This window comes from Chiloscyllium punctatum, chromosome 5 (assembly GCF_047496795.1).
Source record: "Chiloscyllium punctatum isolate Juve2018m chromosome 5, sChiPun1.3, whole genome shotgun sequence".
In the NCBI taxonomy this organism is placed as follows: domain Eukaryota; kingdom Metazoa; phylum Chordata; class Chondrichthyes; order Orectolobiformes; family Hemiscylliidae; genus Chiloscyllium; species Chiloscyllium punctatum.
Window position 1 is genome coordinate 91,238,188 of NC_092743.1, and position 27,831 is coordinate 91,266,018.

The 27,831-nt window shown below is 40.6% G+C and overlaps 1 protein-coding gene across 19 annotated transcripts in view; it reads left to right on the top strand.

The window, feature by feature from the left end:
- fam49bb (family with sequence similarity 49 member Bb) overlaps positions 1-20,213 on the top strand; it is a 187,587-nt gene extending 167,374 nt beyond the window's left edge. For 18 of the 19 annotated variants that reach the window (XM_072570759.1, XM_072570763.1, XM_072570756.1 and 15 more), the window contains 7 exons: positions 8,075-8,211; positions 9,627-9,704; positions 12,291-12,407; positions 12,587-12,666; positions 14,258-14,384; positions 14,664-14,734; positions 19,457-20,213. In XM_072570759.1, the coding sequence (XP_072426860.1) occupies positions 8,075-8,211; positions 9,627-9,704; positions 12,291-12,407; positions 12,587-12,666; positions 14,258-14,384; positions 14,664-14,734; positions 19,457-19,520 (674 nt within the window). In that variant the 3' untranslated portion in view covers positions 19,521-20,213. Of the gene's footprint in view, positions 1-8,074; positions 8,212-9,626; positions 9,705-12,290; positions 12,408-12,586; positions 12,667-14,257; positions 14,385-14,663; positions 14,735-15,444; positions 15,473-19,456 lie in introns of all 19 variants that reach the window. The other variant, XM_072570772.1, reaches the window with a different exon arrangement.
- The last annotated feature ends 7,618 nt before the right edge of the window (positions 20,214-27,831 follow it).

Below are 27,831 nucleotides of genomic sequence, written 5' to 3' on the forward strand. Positions count from 1 at the left end.
ACTTTTCCCACCAGAACATCTGGACCTCTCTGCATCTTGGCATTCTGCAGTCATTTACTGTTTAATTAGTATTCTACTTTTTCATTCCTCCCCCCAGAGTGGACAGCTACACAGTTACCACACTTTGTAATCAATCTGCCAGATCTTACCCACTGAATCAACTTGTACATATCAGTGTGTAACCTCCTTATGCAAAAACAGAAAATGCTGGACAAATGCAGCATGTCTGGAAGTATCTGTAGAGAGAGAAAAACAAAGTTTCCATTTTAAATCCGATATGACTCTTCAAAACTAATTGTGACGGTTTTCAGTTCTGAAGAAGGGTCATAACAGACTCGAAACCAATGCTTCTAATCTGTGTTCGGACACAGCCACACAAAGGTTCTGCAATTGGTCTGCCAACACCAATCATGCATTGACTTCTGGTTCCAGAAGTTATTGTTTCGCACAAACCTCGATGGAAAAAAAAATTAGAGGAAACGCTACTCAAAGTTTCTGTCTCTACTGATGCTGTCAGACCTGCTGAATTTCTCCAGATTTTTCTATGTTTATTTCAGATTTCCAGTATCCGTGGTACTTTGCTTTTGCATAACCTCCTTATTTCTTTCTTATAAGCATTATTTCCCATCTGTTTTTGTCTCGTCTGCAAGATTTGGCTATTAAGCCTTCGCTATCCTCATCAATGTAATCGATGTAAATTGTAAAATGTTGAGACCTCTGCTGGATGCACTTTGCCACGTCTTGTCAATCAGGCAAAGGCTGATGTGTACGTTCTGCTTTTTGCTAATCAACCAGTTTTCTTCCCATTCAAATTTGTTATATTCGATACCATGAGTGTTTTATTTTCTGCAGTAACTGATATGGCGTTCTATCCACAAAGTCCTAGAAATCCAAGTACAATATTTCACAGGCTGCATTTTATCCACATCACTTGTTACTCGTAGTAAATTTGGGGAGGGAAGTGCTTAGGAATGTAAGTTTTTAAATCCAGGTGTTACTTGTTAGGAAGCTGATGTTGACCAGCAAATATGGTGCGAGATGAATGGGACTTAGTGCAAGTAAGGACATAGGCAACCAGATTTGCATTGGAGTAATGAAGTCTTAAGTTAATAAAAACATGAATGAGATTTCAGCAAGAGTCTAGCTGGAATGAGATACTACTTAGTGTTGGCATGGCTATATGGTTGGAACTCATCTGAGGGTTATATGTCAGTTCAAGATTTCACACATTCTTCAGACAGTTGCTGGGGAAGAAATGGAGTTGTAGCTGGTGAGCAGAGTTTGGGCAGGGAATAGAAGATGTTGGAAATTTCTGATTATCCAGGAGTTGGTGTTGGATATAAACTTTGATAATTTAGTAATAGCAAAGAATCAAAGGATGATCGTGAGGTAGAGCTGGGTATTGTCGTATGTATTTAGCAATTAATGCAGATGTCACTAACATTGGATGAGACATAGTAGGGGTCCTAGGTTAACTCTTTGGGAACACTACAGCTAACTGTATAGAAGAGAAATCATTGCAAATTGTAGCCTGGCTATATTGGACAGGAATGGAGCCAGGCAAGTGCAATACTGCCCACCTGATGTGTTGAACTGAATCAAAAGCTGCAAGCAGGTTAGAAAGAATATGAGGGACAGTTTACCTTTGTCACAGTCACATAGGCTATGTGTATCATTTGCAATTAATGAGAACCACTTGAGTACTGTAGCGGAGGAAAAAACCTGTTTGGAGGTACATGTAAATCCCATTGAGAGAAAACAGTTCTATCGCCTCAGGAAAAAAGAGCTTGGATTTAGTGGTGAGGAAAGGTAATTGAGACAATATGTTTGTAAGAATGCTGACTTGATTTTTGTTTTTGTTTTGAGGAGAGGGGCAATAGTGGGTTTAAAGAGGGGGAACCCTCATTTCAAGCATGCACCTCCTGCCATGTGTCTTATGTAACTGAACAGATTGAATTTTAACCTGTAAACCCAGGGAGCATCTCGTGAAGTAGTGGGGTCCAGAGTGCAGAATTTGCTTCCTTTGCTACTACCATTCTGCCTGACGTTAACATTTTTGGACTCAAATCATGATGCAACAAGTTGTTGCTACTTTAAATCATTTTGAACAAGCTTCTCCCAGTCATTAATGTCAATGCTGCGATGTTGTAAAGAGAGCTTCTGAGTGTTTTTATCACAATCTTTGTGTTTCCATGGAATGCTGATCTTTCGAGAGTTGAGGTAACAGGACCTGGAATGGGAGATGCTTTTCAGTCATCTTGATATAGTTCATCGTGGTCAATTTTGCAGGAGCTGTGCTGGAATGCTAGCAGCGGTGGCTTCAAGCAGCAGACTAGTGTTTATTTGATTTCTCCCCCATTGAATTCAGAGTGAGTGGCAAAGATATTACTGGTGGAATTTCTCTAGTTATTATTATTCTGAAAGGAAACTGCTATTGGAAGGTCAGACTGTGTGAACTGTGAGTCTTCTTTCATTCACTGATAATCAATCTAGGTCTCAACATAATATAGAATTGTAGTGGTAACAGCTGCTATGTTAATTAGGATTTTTGTTAACTTAGAGGTCTTTATTACTAAATGCTTGCTGTCATAGTTTGTAGAACGTTGACCTTGCACATCGGATCCAGTATTGGGTGTTCTTGTGACTGGTGGCCATTTGGAAGAGGTGGCTGCCACGGTGTGAGATTGGGTTAACTTATTCCAGGAATTGATAGAGAGATCATATAAAGGTGGTGGGTATATTTGAATGACCGTGTCTTGATTGATACGTAAATTTTGCATGTAAGGTCAGATTGAGTCTTTTGTGTAGGAGAAAGTGAGGACTGCAGATGCTGGCAATCAGAGTCGAGAGTGTGACACTTGAAAAGCGTAGCAGATCAGACAGCATCTGAGAAGCAGGCGTTTCGGGCTTAAGCCCTCCAGCACCACACTCTCGACCCTGGGTCTCTTGTTTACAAAATTAAAGAAATCAAGAGTAGCTTGCATATCTGGTGCAGTTAGCAATGACACTGCCGTCATCTACATACTGCAGATCATGTATGTCTGTGGTAGTTAGTTTAGTTTTGGCACAGGGCCAACTGAGATTAAAGGGTTTTCTATCTATGTGGTTTTTAATACTCTCACCAGAGGGCAGTTGATCTTTAAAGTGAATAACCAACATCAGGTGGATTGCATATAGTACAGCGCTTTGGACAAATTGATAAATCTCTGTGAAGAATTCCAGATGGAGTTATGATGCTTTCCAGTCTATACACCAGTGCCCTCAGTAGAATCCATAGATGGGAGACCATTGATGGGCGAGCTGCAACAAGTAATCAAATGCTTGAAATACAATAAAATGTATGGACCTGCTAGTATTCCAGCTGAAGTCTTGAAAGCTGATGGGTTTTAGCTCGCATCAGGATTCCATGTACTTATATATTGAGTGGGAAGAAAGAAATCTCCCATCCTCCACCTTTAGAAATATAAAAACTTCAAGAAGCTATTACCCTGTTGTCCACATCAGGAAAATTCCTGACACACATCCTCTAGAATCGCCCACTGTAGATGGCTGACAAAATCCTTGTTAGAGACAGTATGCCGTTAGACCTTTATTAGTACAGCAGATATGGTTTTGGTGATTCTTCATATCATAAATATTGGAAAATCCTTGTAACCAAGCTGCACAGTGACAATAAAGTAAGATATTGTTCTTTATCTGCAACAAAACTTAACATGATTTTCATTTGTAAATTATACCAATTTGGATTCGAAACTCAATACATAAATTTAATATACACACATCCTATTATAATCGGACAAAATACTAAATAGCAAATGTGTCAATCAAAGAACGAAATCTTAACTTGAGTACTTTAATTAGTTTAAAAATTGCTACTAGGTGACTAAGTGAGGCAGGTTGGGGGAACCTGAGTTCAGGAGTGGAGGAGCCTCAGCCCTTGACCTTGTCCGCCTTGTGGGCGGCACGGTGGCACAGTGGTTAGCACTGCTGCCTCACAGCGCCGGAGACCCGGGTTCAATTCCCGCCTCAGGCGACTGACTGTGTGGAGTTTGCACATTCTCCCCGTGTCTGCGTGGGTTTCCTCCGGGTGCTCCGGTTTCCTCCCACAGTCCAAAGATGTGCAGGTCAGGTGAATTGGCCATGCTAAATTGCCCGTAGTGTTAGGTAAGGGGTAGATGTAGGGGTATGGGTGGGTTGCGCTTCGGCGGGACGGTGTGGACTTGTTGGGCCGAAGGGCCTGTTTCCACACTGTAAGTAATCTAATCTAAAAAAGGTACGAGATTCTTGCTCCCTGTTCGGATGAGGAAAAGGGCTCTGGACAGGATGATCCAACTGACCAAGGCACCATGGTGCAGAAGGCCATTCAAGAGGGGGGAGTTAATAGACAAGTAGTGGTTATAGGGGATTCTATAATTAGGGGGACAGATAGTATCCTTTGCAAGCTGGATCGGGAATCTTGCATGGTGTGTTGCCTGCCCAGTGCCAGGGTGCGGGACATCTCTGACCGGCTTGAAAGGATATTGGAGCGGGAGGGGGAGGATCCAGTTGTTGTGGTCCACGTTGGTACTAACAACATAGGCAAGACTAGGGTGGAGACCTGTTTGGGGATTACGAGGCACTAGGCAGGAAATTGAAGCACAGGTCCTCAAGGGTCATAATCTCCGGATTACTGCCCGAGCCACGCGCCAATTGGCATAGGGACAAGAAAATTAGGCAAGTAAACACGTGGCTAAGGGATTGGTGTGGGAAAGAGGGATTCCACTTCATGAGGCATTGGCATCAGTTTTGGAACAGGGGGGATCTGTACCGTTGGGACGGTCTCCACCTGAACCGATCAGGTACCAATGTTCTAGCGAAGAGGATAAATAGGGTGGTCAGTAGGACTTTAAACTTCTGAGTTGGGGGGAAGGGAAAGTGAAAGCAACAGGGAGTATGGCGTTAAATGGAAAGACAAGCAGCAGGATAACATGTGTCCAGGCGGATTTAAAATTGAGGCAGACTGGGAATGCAGAAAAAAGCAAGGATAACTTAGGACATCATATGACTTCCAATATCTCTAATGATAAGAAAGTTAGCATTAAGGCGCTTTACCTGAATGCGTGTAGCATTCATAACAAAGCAGATGAACTAATGGCACAGATCATAGTGAATGATTATGATGTGGTAGGCATCACAGAGACTTGGTTACAGGGGGGTCAGGACTGGCAGTTAAACCTCCAAGGATTTTCAACTTATCGAAAAGACAGGGAGGTCGGCAGAGGGGGTGGGGTTGCCTTGTTAGTTAAGAACAATTTTAAATCCATGGCACTGAATGACATAGCGTCAGATGATGTGGAGTCTGTGTGGGTGGAATTGAGGAACCACAAAGGCAAAAAAACCATAATTGGAGTTGTGTACAGACCTCCTAACAGTGGTCAGGAGCAGGCACGCAACATGTACCGGGAAATAGAGAAGGCATGTCAGAAAGACAAGGTCACGGTGATCATGGGAGACTTCAATATGCAGGTGGACCGGGTAAATAATGTTGCCAGTGGACCCAAAGAAAGGGAATTCATGGAATGCTTACAGGATGGCTTTTTGGAACAGCTTGTCATGTAGCCCACAAGGGAGCAGGCTATTCTGGACCTAGTGTTTTGCAATGAACCAGACTCTATAAAAGATCTTAAAGTAAGGGAACCCTTCGGAAGCAGCGATCATAATATGGTAGAGTTCAGTCTGGAGTTTGAAAGAGAGAAGGCAAAATCGGATGTAATGGTGTTACAGTTAAATAAAGGTAATTATGAGGGCATGAGAGAGGAACTGAGAAAAATAGACTGGAAGCAGAGGCTTGCGGGGAAGACAGTAGAGCAAAAATGGCAGGAGTTTGTGGGTATAATTAAGGACACTGTTCAGAGGTTCATCCCCAAGAAAAGAAAGATTATCCAGGGAGGGATTAGACAGCCATGGCTGACAAAGGAAGTCAGGAAATGTATTAAAGAAAAAGAGAGATCCTATAAAGTGGCCAAGAGCAGTGGGAAATCGGAAGATTGGGAAGGCTACAAAAACAAACAGAGGATAACAAAGAGAGTAATAAGAAAGGAGAGGATCAAATATGAAGGTAGGCTAGCCAGTAATATTAGAAACGATAGTAAAAGTTTCTTTCAATATATAAGAAACAAACCACAGACAAAAGTAGACATTGGGCCACTTCAAACTGATGCTGGAAGCCTAGTGATGGGAGATAAGGAAATAGCAGGAGAACTTAACAAGTACTTTGCGTCAGTTTTCACAGTGGAAGACAGGAGTAACATCCCAACAATTAAAGGGAGTCAGGAGGATGAGTTGAGTATGGTTGTCATTACAAAAGAGAGAGTGCTAGAAAAGCTAAAAAGTCATAAAATTGATAAATCTCCTGGCCCCGATGGGATACATCCTAGAGTTCTGAGAGAGGTGGCTGAGGAAATAGCGGAGGCATTGGTTGAGATCTTTCAAGAGTCACTGGAGTCATGGATGATTGGAAGATCGTGGTTGTAACCCCATTGTTCAAGAAAGGATCAAGACAAAAGATGGAAAATTATAGGCCAATTAGCCTAACCTCGGTTGTTGGTAAAATTCTAGAATCCATCATTAAGGATGAAGTTTCTAAATTCTTAGAAGAGCAGAGTCTGATTAGAACAAGTCAACATGGATTTAGTAAGGGGAGGTCATGCCTGACAAACCTGTTGGTATTCTTTGAAGAGGTGACAAACAGGTTAGACCAGGGAAACCCAGTGGATGTGGTCTATCTAGACTTCCAAAAGGCCTTTGATAAGGTGCCACATGGGAGGCTGCTGAGCAAGGTGAGGGCCCATGGTGTTCGAAGTGAGCTACTGGGATGGATTGAGGATTGGCTGTCTGACAGAAGGCAGAGAGTTGGGATAAAAGGTTCTTTTTCAGAATGGCAGCCGGTGACGAGCGGTGTCCCGCAGGGTTCAGTGTTGGGGCCACAGCTGTTCGCATTATATATTAATGATCTGGATGAAGGGACTGGGGGCATTCGAGCGAAGTTTGCTGATGATACGAAGTTCGGTGGACAGGCAGGTAGTACTGAGGAAGTGGGGAGGCTGCAGAAGGATCTAGACAGTTTGGGAGAGTGGTCCAGGAAATGGCTGATGGAATTCAACGTGAACAAATGTGAGGTCTTGCACTTTGGCAAAAAGAATAAAAGCACAGACTACTTTCTAAACGGTGAGAAAATTCGTAAAGCCAAAGTACAAAGGGATCTGGGAGCGCTAGTCGAGGATTCTCTAAAGGTCACCATGTAGGTTGAGTCTGTGATTAAGAAAGCGAATGCGATGTTGTCACTTATCTCAAGAGGGTTGGAATATAAAAACACCATTGTGCTACTGAGACTTTATAAAGCTCTGGTTAGGCCCCATTTGGAGTACTGTGTCCAGTTTTGGTCCCCACACTTCAGGAAGGACGTACTGGCACTAGAACGTGTCCAGCGGAGATTCACACGGATGATCCCCGCAATGGTAGGTCTAACATATGAGGAACGGCTGAGGATCTTGGGATTGTATTCATTGGAGTTTAGAAGATTAAGGGGAGACTTAATAGAGACATACAAGATAATACATGGCTTGGAAAGGGTGGACGCTAGGAAATTGTTTCCATTAGGTGAGGAGACTAGGACCCGTGGACACAGCCTTAGAATTAGAGGGGGTAAATTCAGAACAGAAATGCGGAGACATTTCTTCAGCCAGAGAGTGGTGGGCCTGTGGAATTCATTGCCGCAGAGTGCAGTGGAGGCCGGGACGCTAAATGTCTTCAAGGCAGAGATTGATAGATTCTTGTTGTCTCGGGGAATTAAGGGCTACGGGGAGAATGCGGGTAAGTGGAGATGAAGTGCCCGGCAGCCATGATTGAATGGCGGAATGGACTCGATGGGCCGAATGGCCTTACTTCCACTCCTATGTCTTACGGTCTTATGGTCTTAACTGTCGACATTTGTTCATTATATTAACTTCTGTTCCTTTAAAATGTCATTTGTTATGTATGTAATTTAAGTAATCCTTGTATTCACAGAAAATAACCCAAACTTTCTTCATAATAGAAGCAGCTTTGCATGGCTTGTTGGGAGCACTGACGAGCACGCCATATAGTCCCACACAACACCTTGAGCGAGAGCAGGCTCTTGCCAAGCAGTTTGCTGAGATCCTTCATTTCACTCTACGATTTGATGAACTTAAGGTAAGCAGAAGTGTTTTTGCAGTGGTGGGCTGGCATCACATGCTGAAGTAATAGCGAACCATGAAGTGAGAGGGTGTATATTTAATTTCTATTTACAGTTCTCATGTTTATATAATTCTCAGTAACTATACAGAAGCTGCAGTGTCTCCATTCAGAGCAGATGGAGAAAGCAGCAAGTTTCCATTACCTTTAAGCAATCACTCAAAGTAGGCGGAAACACTTGGCTCTTGTTGACCGATATTTGGAACATCCGGCTATGAGTCAAAACCTCTGCATTTGAGTTCCACCTCAGGTTTGGTGACAAAGGAAGTGTGTTCATGACACAACCAAGCAGAAATGAGTGTTACTTGCAAAACCTTCCAAAACAGTCCAGTGGCCCACAAGATCAGGGGAAATGCCTTGTCAATCATGTGATAGACAAAACATTGAAGTCTCCACCGTCAGTATCCATAGCTCCAGACTACATTATGCAAGCAGGAGGGTATGTTGCCATGGAAACATCAATTCCCCAACTGCTCTGTAGGACACCACCACCAAAATCTAAAATGCATTTGGTGAAGGAAAGCAAAGTACATGCCCTTAATTGGAGAGTGAAACTCCTCAACTTTATAGCATCATAAATTAGCATTAAATTTTGACGTCTGCTTTGACTCTGCTTCATCAGTCTAAAAATTAGTTTGCTTACTAAATGAAAGCTAATTATTTCCTACTAAAGGATCAGAAATAATCTTATTGTATTTTCTTTGAATAATCCAAATTTGTGCAACCTAACTTTTGTTGATACTATTTTGAAATGTTTTGTGGTGGGTTGCAGAAGTCTATTCAGCTGAGTACACTCAGGGTCAACTACTGTGTTCCATTTGCAATTGTATGGAGCAGCAAGGTCCAGTGCAAATCAGAAAGTGTTGAATTCAACTTTTTCTTTTGTCATCCTCTCTGTGTCCACGTATATATCATTCCATCAAAGCTGGAGGAGTATAACCACATGACGGGAGGGTCAAAGAGCAAGAGGTGTTTTGAGTGTTACTCAGTTCATGCAATTTCATAGGACAACTGAGTTTAAAATGCATTTATCTTTCATAATTTCACAGTATTTTATGAAGCATTAGTGATGTCAACCAAGATTTTCTAATTTTTTTTTGGAAAAGTAAACAATACTGCAGCTCCTGTGAGTCCGAGATTTAAAACTGAGTTGCTGGGAACACTCACCAGATCTTGACATCTGTGAAGACAGAACTAGTGTTAATATTTCAAGTTGATAACCTTGCATCAAAACTTTGACCATTCACTACTTAAGCTTAATGGGAAGTGGTCACATTTCATTGGAGACATTCAGTGTAGTCTCTTATATCACATCTGAACCTTACACCCTATTTGATTAGAAAATTACTTAGCTCAATGCATTTGTTCTCCAGATGACAAATCCTGCTATACAGAATGACTTCAGCTACTATAGGAGAACTTTAAGTCGTATGAGGATTAATAATGTCCCAGTAAGTCAGTTTTTTTGTTTCTTTTGAAGATCTACTTTTCATAATTGTTTAAAATATTTAATTTTGAATACTACAGTTATGTATGGTTTTTATATATATTTTATATAAATGAACTCTACGTTTTACTATCAAGTTATAATTTACTGTACAGCATCATTAGCGTGTCAGTGTGTTCTGCCAAGGCTAGGTGTTATTTTATGGCATAAGTATGTATTCTTTGATAGTCCTGAAAATCATGACATTACTTTCACTGATATACAATTAAAATTAGTTGATGTACAATTAAATTAGTCACTTTGTTTAAAAATCAGATTGCAACTTGTGTTTTAAAAGTCATGCTAACATGGCAACTTGAAATACATCTCCACTGATAAATGTTCTTCAAGGGGTTTAGCTCCTACAATCTATAATTCTCTTAAATCTCTTAATCTCTTTCTTTTCAGGATGCTATTTGAAGACTATGTTTTGAGCAATCTTTTTGTCATATGTTCTAATATCTCTGTACATTGTTCATGATATTTTTTGTTAATGTTTATAAGACTTGTTAAGCACTTCAAAGTCATATACAAATTCAAGCTGTTAGAATGCTTTTCCATTTTGGTTCCAAGTTCTTTTAATTCTTTCATGGGATGTGGGCATCCCTGGCAAGGTTAGCATTTATTATTTACCCCTAACTGCCCTTGAATTGACTGACTTGCTCGATGACTTCAGATGGCAGTTAGAGTCAACCTCATTACTGAGAGCTTGGAGTCAAATATAGACCAGATCAAGTATAGTTGGCATGATGGCTCAGTGTTTAGCACTGCTGCCTCACAGTGCAAGAGTTCTGGGTTCACTTTCAGCATTGAGTGACTGTATGGAGTTTGCATATTCTCCCTGTGTCTGTCTGGGTTTCCTCCCATAGTCCGAAGATGTGCAGATTTGGTGGATTGGCCAGGCTAAATTAGGTGTATTAGGTTGATGAGGGTGGGCCTGAGTGGGATGACGTTTGGACTTGATGGGCTGAATAGCCTCCGTTGTGAACCATATTGGATTTTATGATGATTGGTAATAGTTTCATAGTAATTAGATTAGATTAGAATATTTACAGTGTGGAAATAGGCCCTTCGGCCCAACAAGTCCACACCGACCCGCTGAAGCACAACCATTCTCCTACATTTACCCCTTCACCTACCACTACGGGCAATTTAGCATGGCCAATTGCACATTTTTGGACTGTGGGAGGAAACCGGAGCTCCCGGAGGAAACCCACGCAGACACTGGGAGAATGTGCAAACTCCACACAGACAGTCACCTGAGGCGGGAATTGAACCCGGGTCTCCGGCGCTGTGAGGCAGCAGTGCTAACCACTGTGCCACCGTGCCGCCCACAAATCTAATCTAATGAAACTATTTCAAGACTAGATTTCCAGTTTTATGAATTGAGTTTAAGTGTCACCAGCAGCTGTTTGGGAAGTTGATCCAGTGTCCATACAGCCACTAGTCTGGGCCTCTGAGTTGTTAGTTCAGTGATATTATCTATGCAGCACCATCTCCCATGTTACATATTTTTGAAATCTAGTTGGAAATGCTATTACGCAACTGGATAAAGATGGACTTTTTCAAGATAAGATAGTGAATGTGCCTGTAGAATTACCAAAGCTTTGTGGGTAGTATCTTGTCTTGTAGAGAAGAAGGAAGAGCCAGGGTTGCAACTGTCATATGTTATAGCAGAGGTGTATGTATTGTTGGGTTGCAGCTTCTGGCTACTTAGAAAACACAGCTATAGAAACTACATGTAGGAAAAGTGTTTTTTTTATTTAGCATATATGGTGAATGCTGTGATAACTCTGAATAGAATATAATGTCTCCATGTATGCTAACAATATGAAATGAAGTTTGGAAGTGAGCAGTGAAGAGTCAGAATTGTGGTTATGATCAGTACAGTTCAAGTACCAATTTGCTCTAAATTATTTGTTAAACTTGACACACACTGCTGTTTTTATCCCTCACACAGGCACCAATCTATAACCCCCATTCTTTTGTAAACATCTAGCTGGAACTATGTTGAAACATTTCAAATAGGTGATTACATATCAACGTTTTGGATAAAAGAGGAGCTAACACTTGGAAAGAAAAATTCCATTTACTTAATGGTTGACTGACAATGCTGCCTTATTTTCATTACATTGGCCTTGGTAACAATTTTAGAACACCTTTGATTTGGAAAATGGGTACATTTAATTTTTCTGATATAATCTTTTTGAATTGATTAGTCTTAGCATTTTTAAAGAGAAGTGCCATTTAAACCACATTTCACAATTTATTTCTAAGTTGGGTTATTCAAGTAACTCCAAAGAACATTGCCTTAAAGACTGACCTCATCAGTTTGGAGTCAGGTACAAAAAACTGTATAACTTCTATAAATGGAGGTAGCTTGAAGAATAATAAATGTTGTAACTAGTTTTGTCATTATTGTTTTTTAGTACAAAACTTTGCAAGTAATAGTTTCATTGGTACTTTAACACAAAGCTCAGTCTACAGGGTAATGAGCTTAAAATTAATATTGCTAACATGTTAATATTTGAACCTTGTTCTTTTTAATTAGGCAGAAGGAGAAAATGAAGTTAATAATGAATTGGCCAATAGAATGTCCCTGTTTTATGCTGAAGCAACTCCAATGCTGAAAACCTTGAGTGATGCCACAACTAAGTTTGTTTCGGATGTAAGTATAACATACCCTGATTTGCCCATAGTCCAAGTCGAGATTAAAACTTTCAGTTCCATATTCTGTTCACTGGCTAAAAGACTGTAATTCATTAATGAATATGAGACTTAGTTAATATAGTAAAGTATTGATTCAAATGACCTCTAATGCCACTCCTATCTTTATTTCTTTTGTAGAACAAGTCTCTACCCATAGAGAACACCACTGACTGCTTAAGCACTATGGCGAGTGTATGCAGAGTTATGCTGGAGACACCGTGAGTAGGGCAAAATGACTTAATGGCAGTGGTTTCAGTGGAGTAATGATTTGAAGATAATATGGATAAATTTTGCTGGAGTAGGGCAACTGCAAGATGTTTCTTGCACCATTCCCCTCCAATGTGCTTTAAAAGTTTCAATCGTGATGATAGATGAAAACACATGTGACATAGTCAGAATTATGGAGCCATGACTGCAGGGTGAGCAAGGAATTGAACATCCCAGGATAGACTGAAAAGAAAAGGCGTGGAGTTCTAATCCTGATTGAAAGGGGAATTAATATAATAGTGAGGAAGGATATTAGCTCTGGTATGGAATCTGTACGGAGAGAGCTGAGAAACACTAGAGGGGAGGATATAAAACAATAGCGGGGATGTATAAAAGCCCCAAATAGTAGGGGTAATGTTGGGAATAAACAGGAAATTAGAGATACGTGCAGTAATGGAACATCTGTAATCATGGGTGAATTTAATCTGTGTATTGATTGTACAGATCAAATTAGAGGAGGACATCCTGGAATGTATTCTGGACAGTCTCTGGACCAATACGCGGCGGAGCCAACTAGAGAACAGGCCATCCTGGACTGGATATTGTGTAATGAGAAAGGAATAATTGGCAATCTAGTTATGCTGGACCCTTTGGAGCTGAGTGACTATAATATGATAGATTTGCTCATCAAAATAGAAAGTGACATAGTTGATTCTGAGCCAAGGGTCCTGAATCTAAATCGAGGAAACTACGATGGTGTGTGGTATCATACATTACACATCAAATGTACCTAATTAGCTTTAAAGTGTTTTGGACTTCCTGCAGTCTGAAAGACACCTATGCAAATATAGCGCACATAAATTTTTGGAGACTAATTTCATGCATGTGGAGATCCAAACTTAAAAATATAACATAGAAGGTATGATATCAAGGCATGCAGGGCTAGAGTACATGAAGAAACTTTTCTTAATTAAGGGGGTTTTAATATCCAGGTATTAATTCACTGGTGGGTTGCTTGTCGCTCTGCTGACATTATTTCTCATTTTGGGTAAGCACCATACCACAATATGATTGCAGAAATCCTTTAAATATTAAAGTTGTTATTTGGAATGGAGAGGAGCTTTGATAGAAGCATGTTCATCAGTGATGAATCCAAAAGGCCTGTAGCTAGAAAATTGATTCCCTTACCAGTTTTAACTTCTAGCAATGAATTAATTTCTGATCAGCAAATTAAACTGTTTAAGTTTTTTTTCAACCATTTTACCTTTTGAACATCCCTTTTGGTATGCTTAGAACATTTAGTGAATACATTTAAGCAAAATTTTGTTGCAATTCAACTTTACTCAACATTTACATAATAAAAATTTGACTGCTTCAATTCTGAAATACCCATTGGTGTTTGATTTTGTATACTGGCCAGCCTGAAGCATCTCTGGTTAGCCCAAATCTTTGAGATGAGGTAAATTGTTATGTAAGTTAATCAGGTGAAATCATTTCCAGAATTTCTGATAAATTGATTTTTGGTTACTGTACTAACTGTTTAAACAAAAAACAATTTTTTTGAAAAGTGTAATATCCAATTTATTTATTTTTCATGTACAGGGAATACAGAAGCAGATTTGCAAGTGAAGAAACAGTATCATTTTGTCTGAGGGTAATGGTGGGTGTCATCATTCTTTATGACCATGTGCATCCAGTTGGGGCATTTGCCAAAACATCTAAAATTGACGTGAGTTTATTCTTCGTTGAATCTAACTGTGCTGCTATCATATTTTGAAGCTGTTGCTTTCGAGCAGTAATAAAGTATTTGCATTATCTGTGATGTGAACGCTAAATTTGCATGCAAATTATTTCTTGCTATTCATATTTTCCACTAATAAACGATACATTCCAAAGAAGATGCAACTTAAATATGTGGAAGTACCTGTGTGTAAATTTATATAAAACTGCATTATATAATTGTGCATCTATGGAAATTATAGTGTACTAAATTCCATTGTTCCTACAGATGAAAGGATGCATAAAAGTCCTAAAAGATCAGCCTCCAAATAGTGTAGAAGGCCTTCTGAATGCTCTCAGGTAACTAAAACAATTGTGACACCTGTTGAAACTTTCATGTTTGTAAATGAAAGATGTCAACTGCAGACTGACTCACTTATTAAAAGGTTTGACTATCTACTAATTAAAATGATACTTTGGCTTTCACGTTCAATATACCCATGTTGGAAGATAATATAGAATATACTTTTGGTACTTATAATGTTTACAGATAATACTATGTATTAAGAAAGTGTGCATGTATAATTGCAGAGGAGAACTGATCATTTACAGTTTAGAACGGTTTTACAAATGCTTAAACATCTTACATTTCATAGTCATGTCAGCCACATCACTCACATCATATCAATCACACACATAAGGCCAACTCTAATCACTTTGTCACTCTTCAACCATATCCCTTCTCGCAGCTCCTTATTTTTGTTTATGAACCTGGAAAATATTTTCACCCAATCTTTTTTAAATGGGTGGCTCCTGATTTATAAAAACTGACCCCAAGTACTAGATTCTCCCATAATAGGAAACACCCTCTCACATTCACCCTGTCAAGACACTTCAGGATGTAAATGCAGTGGAGGCGGTTAAGAGACTGTCCTTAAAATGTTCTACTAACTCCTCATCTAGGCTTTTTGTCTGTATTTTCCAGTTGATATCTCCCATATTGTTGCTATGCTTTTCTAATAAGCTTTCATTATTTCTTCCTTTATACTCACCCGATTGTGTGGCTGCAGTTAGGGGGCTTGTACACTACTCCCACAAGTGAGTTACTACCTTTTATCATTTTTCGTTTTGACTCATCTATTTCCACATTTGATTTCTTAAACTTTCCTGTCATTTCTAGATGTCCTATATGCTTCAAGATGCAGGTCCCAATCCATACCATCCTGCAGCCATGTCTCAATAATGATTATCAGATTGTACCTATTCTTTTCCATTTGCACTCTGTTTATCTGTTTTGTTTTGATTATTATGTTCATTTGGGTACAAACCCTTTAGTTTATTCTTTTGTTTGTTGATGCTTAGATTCATATTCTCTACTTTTTTTTGGTCTATTTATCATTTTTTGTATTAATACCTCTGTGTTTGGCCTTGAATCAGCATTTGATATACCACACCTTCCTAAATTTGATCACATTACCCCACTATCAAGATTCAAACCTTCTCTACTTCCCTGTAATTGCAGTCGGTAAGAGCTTAAGCACAATTCAGGAGAGGCCATCCCATCTATACAGATCCCACTTTTCCCGTACTGGTGTCAATGCTGAATTTAAACTGAAACCCATTTTCCCCCACACTGGTCTTTCAGCAATTTGCATTCAGTAAAATCTCCTATCTGCCCACAACCAAAATCCCTCTATTGCCATTATTAGATGACTCAGCCTAACTCAGTTTTTGGAATCTTTATTTTACCCCTACCCTGACCACTGCCTCCCTTTGACCTAGGTTGCTGGCATTTTAATTGACTTCAAGCTGAATTTCTGATCTGGATGTGTGCCATGGTGGCACAGTGGTTAGCACTGCTGCCTCACAGCGCCAGAGACCCAGGTTCAATTTCCACCTCAGGCAACTGTCTGTGTGGAATTTGCACATTCTCCCTGTGTCTGTGTGGGTTTCCTCCAGATGTTCCGGTTTCCTCCCACAGTACAAAAAAGTGCAGGTTAGGTGAATTGGCCATGCTAAATTGCCCGTAGTGTTAGGTGAAGGGGTAACTGCAGGGGAATGGGTCTGGGTGGGTTGCTGTTCGGAGGGTCGGTGTGGACTTGTTGGGCTGAAGGGCCTGTTTTCACACTAAGTAATCTAATCTAATCATGTCTTCTCTGTTACTTCAGCTCGTTTACTTTAATTTAAAAGTTGTCCATCTTCATCCCTGAAACCCTTCTCATATCTTTGTTCCCTCCAAACTTAACTACATTGATGCTTTCCTGCTAACCTCCCATTCTGCACTCTCATAAACTTGAGCACTTCCAATATTCTGATATATCCAAACTAGTGGTAAGTCCCATTCTCCCATCACCTTGTGCCCATTGACTGACAATGATCCCTGCTTTACTATCACCTTAAAATTTAAAAATCATATCCGTGTTCAAATGCTTTCAGATCTGGCCTTGTGCATCCCACAACTTGATTCTACCCACCATTGACAATTGTGCCTTCAATTGTCTAGATGCTGAAATCTGAATTAATTAACTAAATCTTTCCAGCTCACATTTCCTGTAAGAGACCCATGTCAGAGATTTGTTGGTGACTTGGGTTTCTGCAGCTGATTGGCTGCGATAATGATGGAATCAGGTGATGTTATGGTGATCTTTGTGATGGAGAGAATATGATCTTCAAAGATCAACTTGTAATGCAGTAGGGTGTGAATAGTCTGGTTTAGCCTCAGACTCTTGCTGGATAGTAAGATGAAATCAATTGCAAGTGCAAAGATGATGGCTTTGGTCCTGCCAGTATTTAACCTCAGCAAGTTGTAGTCATCCAAGTCACTATCGGCTCAGTTATTTTTGTTAAACTGTTCATTCATGAGACGTAGACATCACTGGCTAGGCTATACCTCATTGCTTCAGTCCTTGGGATGTGGGGACATCCACATTACTGTTTGAAAGACAGTACCAAGATTCTGGACTAGCAACAATGAAGGAATAGCAATATGTTTCCAAGTTGGAATGGTGTGTAGCTTCAAGGGGACCTTGCGGGTTGTGGTTTGCCCATCCATTTGCTGCCCTTGTCCTTTTAGGTGGCAGAGGACATGGATTTAGAAGGTGCTGTTGGAGGAACCTTAGTAAGTTGCTACGGTGCATCCTGTAGACTGTACATGCTGCCATCACTGCATGTCTTTGGTGAAGGGAGTGAATGTTAAAGGTGGTCGATATGGTGCCAATCAATTAGACTGCTTTTTCCAAGGATAATGAGAACTTCTTCACTGTTGTTGGAGCTGTCTTCATTCAATAAGTGAAGAGTATTCTGTCACACATCTGACTTAAACCTTGAATATGTTGGACATGGATTGGACTTATTTGTCACTGCATTCCTAATCTATAACCTGTTTTTATCGCCACAGTACACCTCGATTATCCAAATGAGGTGGGCGGGCAGTATTTCGTTTAGATAATTGATTATTCAATTAATTGATTTCCTCTGGGGCACGGAGTTCTCTGTGAAGTCTGTTCCCCATTCAGGAGACTAGGCAGCAGCACCCTACATGCGTGCCCCTGCCCCACCCCGCCCCCTCAACCATGTCCAGCCCCACCCCACCTCGCCACCACACACACACACAAACACAAACACATACCCCCAACTTCATGCTTGACCCCAACCTCATCTGCCCTGACTCCACCCCCTGTCTGCCCCAACTCCGCCCCCTATCTTCCCCGAACCTGCCTGCCCCCAAACCATTCTGCCCCCAAACTCCATCCGCCCCGACCCCACCCCCTTCCACATCGCCCCCGACCACACTCCGCCCCAACCCTGTCCCCAAACCCTGTCCACCCCTACCCCGCCCCCGACCACACTCCGCCCCAACCCTGTCCCCAAACCCTGTCCACCCCTACCCCGCCCCCAACCCCATCCGTGTTTGCCCAAACCCCGTCCACCCCGATCCCAAACCCTGCCCCGTGCCTTCACCTATTTCTTGACATCAGATGGAGTGAATTGAATTGATTAAAGACTGGCATTTGTGATTCTGGAGACCTCCGGAGGAGACCTAGCTGGATCATTCACTCAGTACTTCTTGCTGAAGGTGGATGCGTGGCAGCCCACAAGAAGTAGAATGATCAAGACACATGGTGGACTGGTGGAGTTGAATGTAATTGGGGTCAAAAGTAAATCCTTGGGAGACTTTGGAGTAATAGTGGACAGGTTGGAAGAAAGGTTATTACTGGCAATGCTGTAGCTACAATTTGATCAGCAAGCATGTAACCAAACAAGAGCAGGCTAAGTGAGCTGATTACTAGAGAAGTGACTGAAGCAACTAATACACCATGTCTGCAGAGAGGCAGGAGTTGAATCATGATTGGACAGTTTTAAATATGAAGATGAGCACAACTGTTGGAGAACTTTTGGAAGTTCTTGAAGAGAGGCTGGAGATAAAGTGGTAGTTTGCCATCTCCAAAATGCCAGGCAGGATTTTGTTTTATGGCATGATGGCAATACTTTGATCAAGTCTTCTAACTTTTATGAGTTGGTCCTGAGAAGTGATTTGGTGTAACTACATAGAATTTGCAGAAACAGGCTATTTGCCCAATTGTTCTGTTCTAGTGTTGATATTCCCTGCTCGCCACCTCCCATCTTACTTTATCTAACCCTATCTACATATTTTCTTATTCCTTTGTCACATGCTTTCCCTTAAAGGCGACTTATCATTCATCTCAATTCTGCATTGTTATCATAAGTTCCACTTCAAATTAGTCTTTTGGCAAAGAAGTTCCTTTTAAATTCTTGGATTTATTACATTTCTGGCACCTAGTTTGAACTAACTTAGCAAGTGAAAGCAATTTTTCAATGTCTACCCTATCAGATCTGTACTTAATTTTAACAGTCATTTCATTTTTTTCAAAGAAAAGAGCACTGATCCATGCAGATATTATTGCATGAAGTGAAAATGATAGGATTTTATTAAACAATGTTTATTTTGTCCATTTGGATTGTTGTAATAGTTGCGTATAAAATAATATATTCTTATGACTGAAATTAAGTCATTTAATAATCTGATGCATTCTTTAAAAGATATGATGTTCTCCTTTCCAGGTACACCACCAAACATTTGAATGATGAGACTACCTCCAAGCAAATTAAGACAATGTTGCAGTAAAGCTTAGCAACAAACTGGCTACAGAGAACAGTATTCTGCAATGATTGAGATGCACAGATATGTTTTTAATGTTTAAAGAATGCAACTGCTTTTTCTCTTTGTTTTTTAAAATGTGTTCCTGCTCTTTAAAAATTGCTAAAGTTATTTTCTGTGCCAAATTCTCTAAAAAGACATAAACAGTGCAAGAAGTGTTTACTTAGTTTTGCGTTTGATTGAATGGATGGTCATGGAGCACATTGGCAGCTACTATTCCAAGTTGGGTGTCTTTGTATTGTAAGGAAATTCAGTAACTTGGCCAAAATGACAAAGAAAATCTCGGTTCTGTTTCTACTGATTAATATTTAATACAGCTTCTGCATGATAAGGTCTTTTCATGCTATGTAAAACATCAAGAATGGTCATTTTCTATCGCAGCTTCATCATGCGCAGCCATTAAAAATGGAAGAGATGTTAAATTAACTATATATGTTTTATTGTACAAAAAGGTACCTAGCACAGCAGACTACGAATTATAGTACAAGTCTGTTTTGTTAATACTTAAGTTTGCATTGACTCATTTTGTACGAGTGTATGTAAGTTTAACATTCATTAAACTAACTTTAAACTGTGATGTGTGCATAACAGATGCGTATGCATGTACATGTAAAATGGACAGCTATTAGTCAAATAAAATGAGCTTTTGTTTTTCTAAAACCGGCCTTTTGAGATTTAGAATATTTATGTTTATTTCTGACCATCACTGTGTATTTTGTTCACTAAATGACTGTGGATCTACTCTTTTGAATTCAATATCTGTCCTATATACAGCCTAGTGGTATTATCATTAGTCTATTAATCCAAAGACCCAGGTAATATTCTGGGACCCAGCGTTGAATCCTACCAAGGCAGAAGGTGAATTTTGAATTCAATAAAAAGACAAGTCTGGAATTAAGAGTCTAATGATAACCATAAAACCATTGTGAAAAAACCCATCTGGTTCAGTAAAGTCTTTTAGGAAAGGAAATCTGCCATTCTTATCTAGTCTGGCCTACATGTGACACCAAGCCCCCAACAATGTGGTTGACTCAATCACGCAGCTAGGGATGGGCAAATTATTCTGAACTCTTATTTCTGTTTTTCTAATTTATTGTTGGGCTTTTTATTTCTTTATTTTTCTGATATTTTTCTTGAAGAATTTGTACTTAAGCGTTTGTACCGAGGTACCTTAATACTAAGATGGTGCTGTAAATGGCAACTTGTAAAGTTTTCACTGTACTCATGTGAGTACATGTGACAATAAACCTAATCCTTGTAGCCAGTGACAGCAATGTTCTGTGAATGAATAAAAAAAAATCAGCCATCACAAATATTACGTCATTCAACAAAAGTTATTTAAAAATCATTCATTTAGACTAGATTCCCTACAGTGTGGAAACAGGCCCTTCTGCCCAACCAGTCCACACCAATCCTCTGAAGAGAAACCCACCCAGACCCATTTCCCTCTGACTAATGCACCTAACACTTTGGGCAATTTAGCATGGCCAATTCACCTGACGTACACATCTTTGGACTGTGGGAGGAAACCGGAGTACCCGGGGGAAATCCATGCAGACGTGGGGAGATTGTGCAAACTCCACACAGACAGTTGCCCGAGGCTGGAATCGAACCTGGGACTCTGGTGCTGTGAGGCAGCAGTGCTAACCACTGAGCCACCATGTATTTTCCATTTTAAAACAAAAAATCTGAAGGCAATTTTTGTCACTGTATTTGCTTATAACAAGATCCTTATAAAAATGTGTTATAACATATTCAGTAAAATCTGCAATTGTCTGGCCTACATGTGATACCAGACCCATAGCAATGTGTTGTAATATATTTCGCAAAGTCTACAATTGGATAACGAAAATTACTTTACTTGACTGTTGCCGACCGTGAGCAACCTGGCAATTGAATTAATTTCAGAGTTTACTGCTTAGTTAAAAACAAATGGTACAAAATTCTAGCAGAGCAGTTTTAGTGTATAACTGGATTGTATACTACTGTCATACATGTTGATCCATTGTTCTGACCTGATAACTCTATGATAGATAAAGAACCAACAGACACAAAATATGGAATAAGGGAAATTCATTAAATCCATTCCTGCAATGGTCATATTGAATTTGTATTAAGGACTCTATTCACTCAGCCTGCTGTGGGCAACATCAACTATGAGGAATATATTTTATTTGTCACAGGATAGCTAACTAGGCGGCACTTAATTCCGAATGTAGCAAAGTGCAAATATTTATTAAGCATAAAGTAAGCTAGGCAGTAATTAACAGCATAACAGGTTTTCCTATTCTGACTTTATCTTAAGCACTTGCCTCTTTGGACCTCGAAAGGATCCTGACAAGAGGCAATTCCTTCTTTTTGATCTCTTTTCTCACTGCTACGGCAACAGCGTTGTGACTACCTTTTTCGTACCCTAACAGTTAAGTAGTCCCCTCTTTTACAAACTATTGGAAACTGTGTTGGCTTTAAATCTTCCTTGTTCTTAAGGAAGAGAGTTCTCAACATCCTGATGCCTTACCAGTATATAATAGTTCTGAATAGTCTAAAATAGTTTCATGCAGTTAGAAGCAAGTTTATAAGCCAGGGCTACAAAGATTCACTCAGAATCTTAATTATAGTGTTTGGACTAATACAAATGTGTTATAAGAATTTATATACATGGCTTAATTCTTTTATGAAGTGTAATTCAAAGGTGTGATTTTCATGTAGTAAGCAGGCAACAAAAGATGGAAGCACGATTTGCGTTTTTGCCTAATTTGTAAAGATCTTTAGATCTGAATAACTAAAATAATGATGCAATTCCTTCTATTTCCACACTAGGGAAAGTACAAAGAAGATTGATGGGGAGGTTGCCATAAATAGAGATTTTGAGCCATGTAGAATGTTTGAATAGGTTGGGATTAGGAACAAGGGAAGATGTGGGAAAATTTAATGGAGATGTGTAAAATTAATGGACCTGAATAGTGTGAATAGGATGGAGTGATATACCTTAATGAAGTTGTTGATAACCAGGGCTGTAGATTATAAGTAATTGACAAGAGTAAAAATGAGGTTAGGAGAGTTATTTTCACCCATGGCTTTTTGGTTATCTGAAAATCAACCATCTGAAAAAAGAAGCAGAAGCCCTCATGATAATTTAAGGAAGATATTTGGTTATGCAATGCTGTAAACTATTAGATTCTGGACTAAGAATTGTAAAGCAGACTGGACTGAATTTTTTTTGTCAGCACAGACATGATACTGTAAATTTGCTGTTCCCAAACTTACGCCTGAAAGTTATGTAATCATTTGGAAGACATGAAAAATCAGGTAAATCATGGGCAATTAGAGTCCAAAAGATTTGGCAAGTTTCTCTGATTCTCTGATCTTTTTAGGGCCTCGAGGGAACTAATTCAGAAAGCCACCCTAGTCCTGATTATTGGCATATAGTTATCCCCTTTTAAGAAGTGATTGCCTTCTGAGCTAGAAAGAGGTTCTCTTGAAGGAATAGAAAAAAAGAATCACTATTTTCTGTAGGAAGCAGCAATCTTTCCCACTTCCAATATTCTCTAGCGATAAAATAAAATTCTTGCTATCTAAATTGTTCATAGCCACGCAAGACAATAAGATTTCCTGATCCTCCATAACCTATTTTAGAGTCCTAGAGATGTATAGCATGGATAAAGACCCGTCAGTCCAACTCGTCCATGCTGACCAGATATCCCAACCCAATCTAGTCCCACCTGCCAGCACCCAACCCATATCCCTCCAAACCATTCCTATTCATATACCCATCCAGATGCCTGTTAAATGCTGCAATTGTACTAGCATCATCACTTTCTCATGCAGCTCATTCCACACACACACACACACACACCACCCTCTGCGTGAAAAAGTTGCCCCTTAGATCTCTTTTATATCTTTCCCCTCTCACCCTAAATCTATGCCCTCTAGTTTTGGATTCCCCCACCCCAAAGAAGAGACTTTGTCTATTTACCCTATCCATGTCCCTCATGATTGTATAAACCTCTATAAGATCACCCCTCAGCCTCTGACACTCCAGGGAAAATAGCCCCAGCCTATTCAACTTCACCCTATAGCTCAAATCCTCCAACCCTAGCAACATCCTTGTAAATCTTTTTTGAACCCTTCAAGTTTCACAACATCTTTCTGATAGGAAGGAGGCCAGGATTGCACACAATATTCCAAAAGTGGCCAAACCAATGTCCTGTACAACTGCAACATGACCTCCCAACTCCAATACTCAATGTTCTGACCAATAAAGGAAAATATACTAACCACTCGAACTGTAAAACCTGCGCCCACACCTCCTCCCTCACCTCTATCCAAGGCCCTAAAGGAGCCTTCCACATCCATCAAAGTTTTACTTGCACATCCACTAATATCATTTTTGTATCCGTTGCTCCCGATGCGGTCTCCTCTACATTGGGGAGACTGGGCGCCTTCTAGCAGACCGCTTTAGGGAACATCTCCGGGACACCCACACCAATCAACCACACCGCCCCATGGCCCAACATTTCAACCCCCCCTCCCACTCTGCCGAGGACATGGAGGTCCTGGGCCTCCTTCACCGCCGCTTCCTCACCACCAGACGCCTGGAGGAAGAACGCCTCATCTTCCGCCTCGGAACACTTCAACCCCAGGGCATCAATGTGGACTTCAACAGTTTCCTCATTTCCCCTTCCCTCACCTCACCCAAGTTCTAAACTTCCAGCTTAGTAACTGTCCCCATGACTTGTCCGACCTGCCTATCTTCTTTTCCACCTATCCACTCCACCTTCTCCTCCCTGACCTATCACCTTCATCCCCTCCCCCACTCACCCATTGTACTCTATGCTACTTTCTCCCCACCCCCACCCTCCTCTAGCTTATCTCTCCACGCTTCAGGCTCACTGCCTTTATTCCTGATGAAGGGCTTTTGTCCGAAATGTCGATTTTGAAGCTACTTGGATGCTGCCTGAACTGCTGTGCTCTTCCAGCACCACTAATCCAGAACCTACTTTCTTCACTATCCTATCTACCTGTGACTCTGCTTTCAGTGAGCTATGGACCTGCAGTCCAAGGTCTCTTTGTTCAGCAACATTGCCTAGGACCTTACCATTAAGTATATAAGTCCCGCTAAGATTTGCTTTCCCAAAATGCAGCACCTCGCATTTATCTAAATTAAACTCCATCTGCCACTTCTCAGCCCATTGGCCCATCTGATCAAGATCCTGTTGTAATCTGAGGTAACCTTCTTCGCTGTCCACTACACCTCCAATTTTGGTGTCATCTACAAACTTACTAACTGTACCTCTTATTCTCACATCCAAATCATTTATGTAAATGACGAAATGTAGTGGACCCAGCACTGGTCACAGGCCTCCAGTCTGAAGAAAAACCCTCCACCACCAACCTCTGTCTTCTACCTTTGAGCCAGTTCTGTATCCAAATTGCTAGTTCTCCCTGTATTCCATGAGATCTAACCTTGCTAACCAGTCTTCCAGGGGGAATCTGAATGCCTTACGTATAGATCACATCCACCATTCTGCCCTCATCAATCTTCTTTGTTACTTCTTCAAAAAACTCAATCAAGTTTGTGAGACATGATTTCCCATGCACAAAGCCATGTTGACTATCCCTAATCAGTCATTGCCTTTCTAAATACATGTACATTCTGTCCCTCCGGATTCTCTCCAACAACTTGCCCACCACTGACATCAGGCTCATTGGTCTATAGTTCCCTAGCTTCCCTCAGAGTTCAAGGTACACCTGATTAGGTCCTGGGGATTTATACACCTTTGTGTTTCCAGGCATCCAGCACTTCCTCCTCTGTAAAAATGGACATCTTTCAAGATGTCACCATCAATTTCCCGACATTCTATATTTTCAATGTTTAGTTGAATTTTTAGTTATAAAGAAGTTGCCTCTTGACTAGACTGGTATATAAAGTTGATGAGTCACCAGAACTGAATCAATGAATCTCAACAGTGCAGAAATAAGCCATTTGGTCCATTGAATGTTTAGTTCCATTTAGTTGAAACAATTTCTTCTGCTTCAATTAAATCAACAATAAATATATTTTCACTTAAGTTTAGAATCATCAGTCTTCTGCACTATCCCAGTGGAAGTGATATTGCGTACTTGTAAAATTAGGTTCCAGGGCCACAGCGTTTGCTGCGTGGTAAGTATAGCTATGTACAGTATTTTTAAAAACTTAGTTATTCCTGATTTAAACACAACTTAATGTTTTTATTGCTCCTAACAGTGAGAATGATGTTCCCAGGAAGTGTTTGGGAGACTTTCCCCTAACAGTATATGACCAGCCCAATAAGAGAGGCGCATTGATGGACCCAATCCATTGAAATAAGCTAGGCCAAATGGATCAAGTATCACTTGATTGCTCTAAAATGTTCAGGGTGATTTTAGAGAATGACATGCAATCATCCAGAGTGAGAAAAATCAATGGAAGAAATCTATCTTAAATGGGGCAAGAACAGAACTGGGCAGGATTGACTGGAACAAGAGGTTGTAGTAACAAACAGTAACTGAACAATGGGCTATCTTCAAAGAGAAAATGCTTCAAGTACACTCAAGGTGTACTCCCTCAAATGGGAAAGTAGGACAAACAAATCCAGAGTTCCCTGGGTGACATAGGAAGTAGAAATTGACGTCATGTAAAAAAAAAGTTTGCTTATACAGGTTTAAGGCAGAAAATCCAATGGAAAACCAGGAGAAATACCAAGTGGGAGGTCAAAGAACAAATAAAAGAAGCAAAGGTGAATTATGGGAAAAGGTGAGCAGCTAATGTAAAGGAGAATCCTAAAGTCTTCTATCGGCAAAGCGTGTTTAAAGGAGGATTATGGCTGATTTGGGACCTAAAATGGAGGTGTACATGGAGGTGGGGTCAATGACAGAGGTGTTAAGTGAATACTTCGCATCTGTCTTTACAAAAGATGAGAATGTAGCCTAGGTCAAGTCAACAGAGGGGGAAATATTGTGGTTCTGTTCACCGAGCTGGGAATTTGTGTTGCAGACGTTTCGTCCCCTGTCTAAGTGACATCCTCAGTGCTTATGAGCCTCCTGTGAAACGCTTCTGTGATGTTTCCTCCGGCATTTATAGTGGTTTGAGTCTGCCGCTTCCGGTTGTCAGTTCCAGCTATCTGTTGCAGTGGTCGGTATATTGGGTCCAGGTTGATGTGCTTATTGATTGAATCTGTGGATGAGTGCCATGCCTCTAGGAATTCTCTGGCTGTTCTCTGTTTGGCTTGTCCTATAATAGTAGTGTTGTCCCAGTCGAATTCATGTTTCTTGTCATCTGCGTGTGTGGCTACTAAGGATAGCTGGTCGTGTCATTTCGTGGCTAGTTGGTGACATTAGTCCCACTTTCCTGCACTAAACCCATAGCCTTCAATACTCAGACATTTCAAGTGTTCATCCAAGTACATTTTAAAGGTTATGAGGCTTATTTGCCTCAATTACACAGTGCATTCCAGAACCTCAACCTTCAAGATAAATACGTTTTCCTGAAGTCTCCTCTAAACCTCCTGCCTTTCAACTTGTAATTATGCCTGTGTGCACAGCTGCCATGTAATCAATGCAGAGGTAGTGCCCCCTTCACAAGATGCTCTGTTCAAAGTTTGGGAGAAGATTTGTAGTTTGGGAGAAGATTTGTAGCTCGGGTGCTCATTGTTGTGGTCCTGTTCGCCGAGCTGGGAATTTGTGTTGCAGACGTTTCGTCCCCTGTCTTGGTGACATCCTCAGTGCTTGGGGACAACCGGAAGCGGCAGATTCAAACCACTACAAATGCCGGAGGAAAGATCACAGAAGCGCTTCACAGGAGGCTCCCAAGCACTGAGGATGTCACCTAGACAGGGGACGAAACGTCTGCAACACAAATGTCCAGCTCGGTGAACAGAACCACAACATGCTCTGTCCCTTGTAGCTCAGCATCTCCATGGATTGTTTTGCAAAACGTGCCTCCAGCAACCCCCCCAGGTCTTGCCACTGGTCTGTCACAAACTATCCCAATCTATAGGCTCCAGTTACATTGTGATGAGATGTGGGAAGATGGGAAAGACCTACCCACCATCTGGAAATCCCAGACAGCATCTGAAGAGCACTTTCAATTGGAACTTTAATTGCTCACCTCTGTTGTCATCATCAGCCCCTAGCCCCAATCCAGAACCTGTCTCCCTGAAAAGTGAAATGGGTTAGAATGGGCATGTGCTGGCAATTAAAAGCTGGTAATTAAAACGTCAATGAACTTGTGTCCAAATCCGCCTCACTTTGGGATAAA